Below are 2826 nucleotides of genomic sequence, written 5' to 3' on the forward strand. Positions count from 1 at the left end.
GTTCATGCTATGATATTGGTACACCAGTACTTCTTTGAGAGTCCAAATACCCAGGTCTAACAGTTAGTCAGTCAGTCGAGGACATCAGACATCAACTCGGGAAGCTTGCAGGACCCTTATAACAGTGATCCATTCATTATACTCCAAAAAGGCTCTGAGTGTCTAGAGATTATTTAATGTTTGTGCATAGAGAAATGTCTCAGTACCAGAGTGAATGCTAGTTCTAAGAGCTTGGCCAAGTTTTATAGCAGATGGGAGGAGTAACATGCCATACATTCATTTAGATAAAACTTAGGTGCACTTTATATTTTGCTTAAACCATCCTGTGTCGGTTAACCGTCATATGACGCTTAGCCGTCACCGGTCTAAAGAGGAAATAAAGGGCGTATGATGGTATTTCCGCAAACCATCCTGAGCTACCTCCGGACCTGGTCCTGGTTCGGTTTGATGATTTCTCCGTGAAAGAGAAACCATCACTGGTGACGGTAATAGGAGGGTGTGGGTCATACGCTAATGATGTGCTAACGAGACTGTAGCAATGGAAACATGTTTTTCCTCATTCTAATCTTTGAGACATTGAAAGTCGTCAAATGTTCCAAGTGGAATGGCCATTTTCCTACGGCACTGCAGTAGAATGTATGGGTGTTTGTAAACAACAATACCCGTGGTTAGATAAATAGAATTTTCAACTGCTACAAACACACGTTCATGCAGTCGTTTGCTTTGGGGTAGGTGCTCTTTTAGAAATAGTACTACATGAATGAGACCTAATAGTCTTGAACAAAGGCATGATTATTTGGTGAAGAGATGTATTTGTGGAACTCTAGTTTGTGTATTTTATCGTCTTCTAAGTTATACATTAACGTAATATGCTATACCTAAAATATAAAGACCCGGAGAAAATAACAGATTTTTAGATACTTTTAATCATGAAAATGAAAAGACGGATATGAAAGCTGACTGAAGGCCGGGAAGAAAGTCTTATCTATTTCAAATCCATAAATCTTCTTCTTCTGCCTCCTGGTCCTTAATGTGTGAAGAAATTGTGTACGGACTTTCTCCTTCCTTCACTTATTTTTTCTTGTTGATGTTCTATCTTGCATTAACAAATCTGTGAAACAAGAAATTACCTTACTCTTGCTCTTGCTCAACATTCAATGCATTAAAGCTGGAAAACACTGAGGCAGTCACACATCACATAACAACTCGTCTGTAACAAACACCTTTACTTTTCTTTAGTTTATTACATTTCTTAGGAAACAGAACAAAAAACCATTTCAATCACAAAAGAACCCCTTATTGGTGACATTTTCCATAATTCTTTTTCATCTCTAAACAAATCCACACTATTTTAACAGTGTGTCATTCTGGAAAACCTATGACACATTTCAGTTCAGGTGTGGAACTCTACTACTTCATTTGTCTTTGGCACAGTATATCATAAGTAAAAAGCTCATAACTTAACATCAAAACATTTCATTACAGATGTTATTCCTTTAAATAAAGGTAACTTTCATTAAAACACACAGCATATCATAGTATTCTGACCTATCTTGTGACCTCTGACCCATGATGCAACCTGTGACCTGTCATGTGAACTCTGACCTATAAACATTCTCCACACATTCTTCACAGGCATCAGTCATCTCCATGACGACCGCATCCAGGACATCCTCCATCAGTTCATCTGCCAGTCTGAGGAGAAACAAACAAGTTAAAACTGACGAAGGATGATGAAGCCGTGATTTAATGACAAATACTAATTTTGAACCAGAGAGGCAACATTTTCGAGAAAATGCAGGATGTTTCACCTTCAGTGGTTTGCCTTTTGTCAAGCTACTTACACATAATGCTACAGCATCACGCCCACCCTTGAGGCGTCGCCAAAAAAGAGAAACCTTATATTTGCTGCAACACCGTATTTGCTGAAACAGTTAATATTTCTTTCAAGTTTGCTGTAACCAAGGAGCTTGATGAAAGCTCCTTGCTGTAACACTATATGCTAAAATCACGGTAGTTCTAAGCTGTGATTGGTTTATGACAGAAGACGATGAAGAAAGACGAAGAAGAGCACACTTACATGCACAAACAATATTTCTTCTTAGTTAGAAAAAACTAACTTGCAAAAGTCTTACCTTTGAAAGTAGATATACTCTGCAACCATACTTGACTGAAATATATGAAATCTACATGAAAACGAAGAAACAAAACCTACTGGTCGACCAGTCTCCATGGGTTGAAGGCTCCGGCGGTTTCGTGGCTGGTTCTGCGCCGGTGCTGGTCGAAGCTACGCCGGTAGGAGCGGAGGTCCAGCATCTGGCCTGCAGGGGTGAACAGTAGGGTAGGGGGCGCTCCTACAACAGCTGTACGCTGGCCTGCATCTGTAGAATCTTTGACACCTGTCTCTTTAGTCCAAGGATGTCCTGACTGTGTAGCGGTGGAGTCTACGATACCTTCCTGGCGGAAGGAAAGTGAGTCTGGCATGTTGCCATGGAAACGACCTTCGGACCAGTGTGCTGGTTGGCTGGGGGGTGTCGGGGACCATGCCTCACGAGCTGTGACAACATCACAATAACCAGAAATTAAAAAAGAATAAAAACATCTGAAACATTTCTAAAGTAAAACTCATTCTTTTTATGATAAACAACACAGTTGCAATATATCATAACCACAAAGAAGTTGAATCATGATTATAGGTTATTGATTGGTGGATAGATGGATCTAGGACATCACTTAATTAAATGATTGTAACCTTCTATATAATGTATAACATGATAGTCACATTTTTCAAATAAGGTCTAGCTGAATGCATACCGGTTCTGAATC

The 2826-nt window shown here is 39.6% G+C and overlaps 2 protein-coding genes across 2 annotated transcripts in view; both read right to left on the reverse strand.

Moving 5' to 3' along the window:
* Positions 1 to 1313: 1313 nt before the first annotated feature.
* Positions 1314 to 2500, reverse strand: LOC118404723 (protein moonraker-like). The gene is made up of 2 exons (XM_035803993.1): positions 2216 to 2500; positions 1314 to 1695 (listed from the first exon to the last, which is right to left on the reverse strand). The coding sequence occupies exons 1-2, from the start codon at positions 2482 to 2484 to the stop codon at positions 1590 to 1592; spliced, it is 375 nt and encodes a 124-aa protein (XP_035659886.1). The 5' UTR covers positions 2485 to 2500; the 3' UTR covers positions 1314 to 1589.
* A 298-nt stretch (positions 2501 to 2798) lies between these two features.
* The window catches only part of LOC118404433, a 4310-nt gene continuing 4282 nt past the window's right edge, over positions 2799 to 2826 (reverse strand). Inside the window, exon 8 of the mRNA XM_035803507.1 lies at positions 2799 to 2819. Coding sequence (XP_035659400.1) covers positions 2799 to 2819 — 21 coding nt within the window. The remainder of the gene's footprint in view (positions 2820 to 2826) is intronic.

Source organism: Branchiostoma floridae, chromosome 17 (genome assembly GCF_000003815.2).
Source record: "Branchiostoma floridae strain S238N-H82 chromosome 17, Bfl_VNyyK, whole genome shotgun sequence".
Lineage (NCBI taxonomy): Eukaryota > Metazoa > Chordata > Leptocardii > Amphioxiformes > Branchiostomatidae > Branchiostoma > Branchiostoma floridae.

Bases quoted from the DNA above. Each gene is read 5' to 3' on its own strand.
- LOC118404723 (XM_035803993.1), bottom strand. From the start codon at position 2,484: ATGCCAGACTCACTTTCCTTCCGCCAGGAAGGTATCGTAGACTCCACC. The intron at 1,696-2,215 runs GTAGGTTTTGTT...GTTTCTCCTCAG, and splicing joins CCATGGAGACTGGTCGACCA to ACTGGCAGATGAACTGATGG.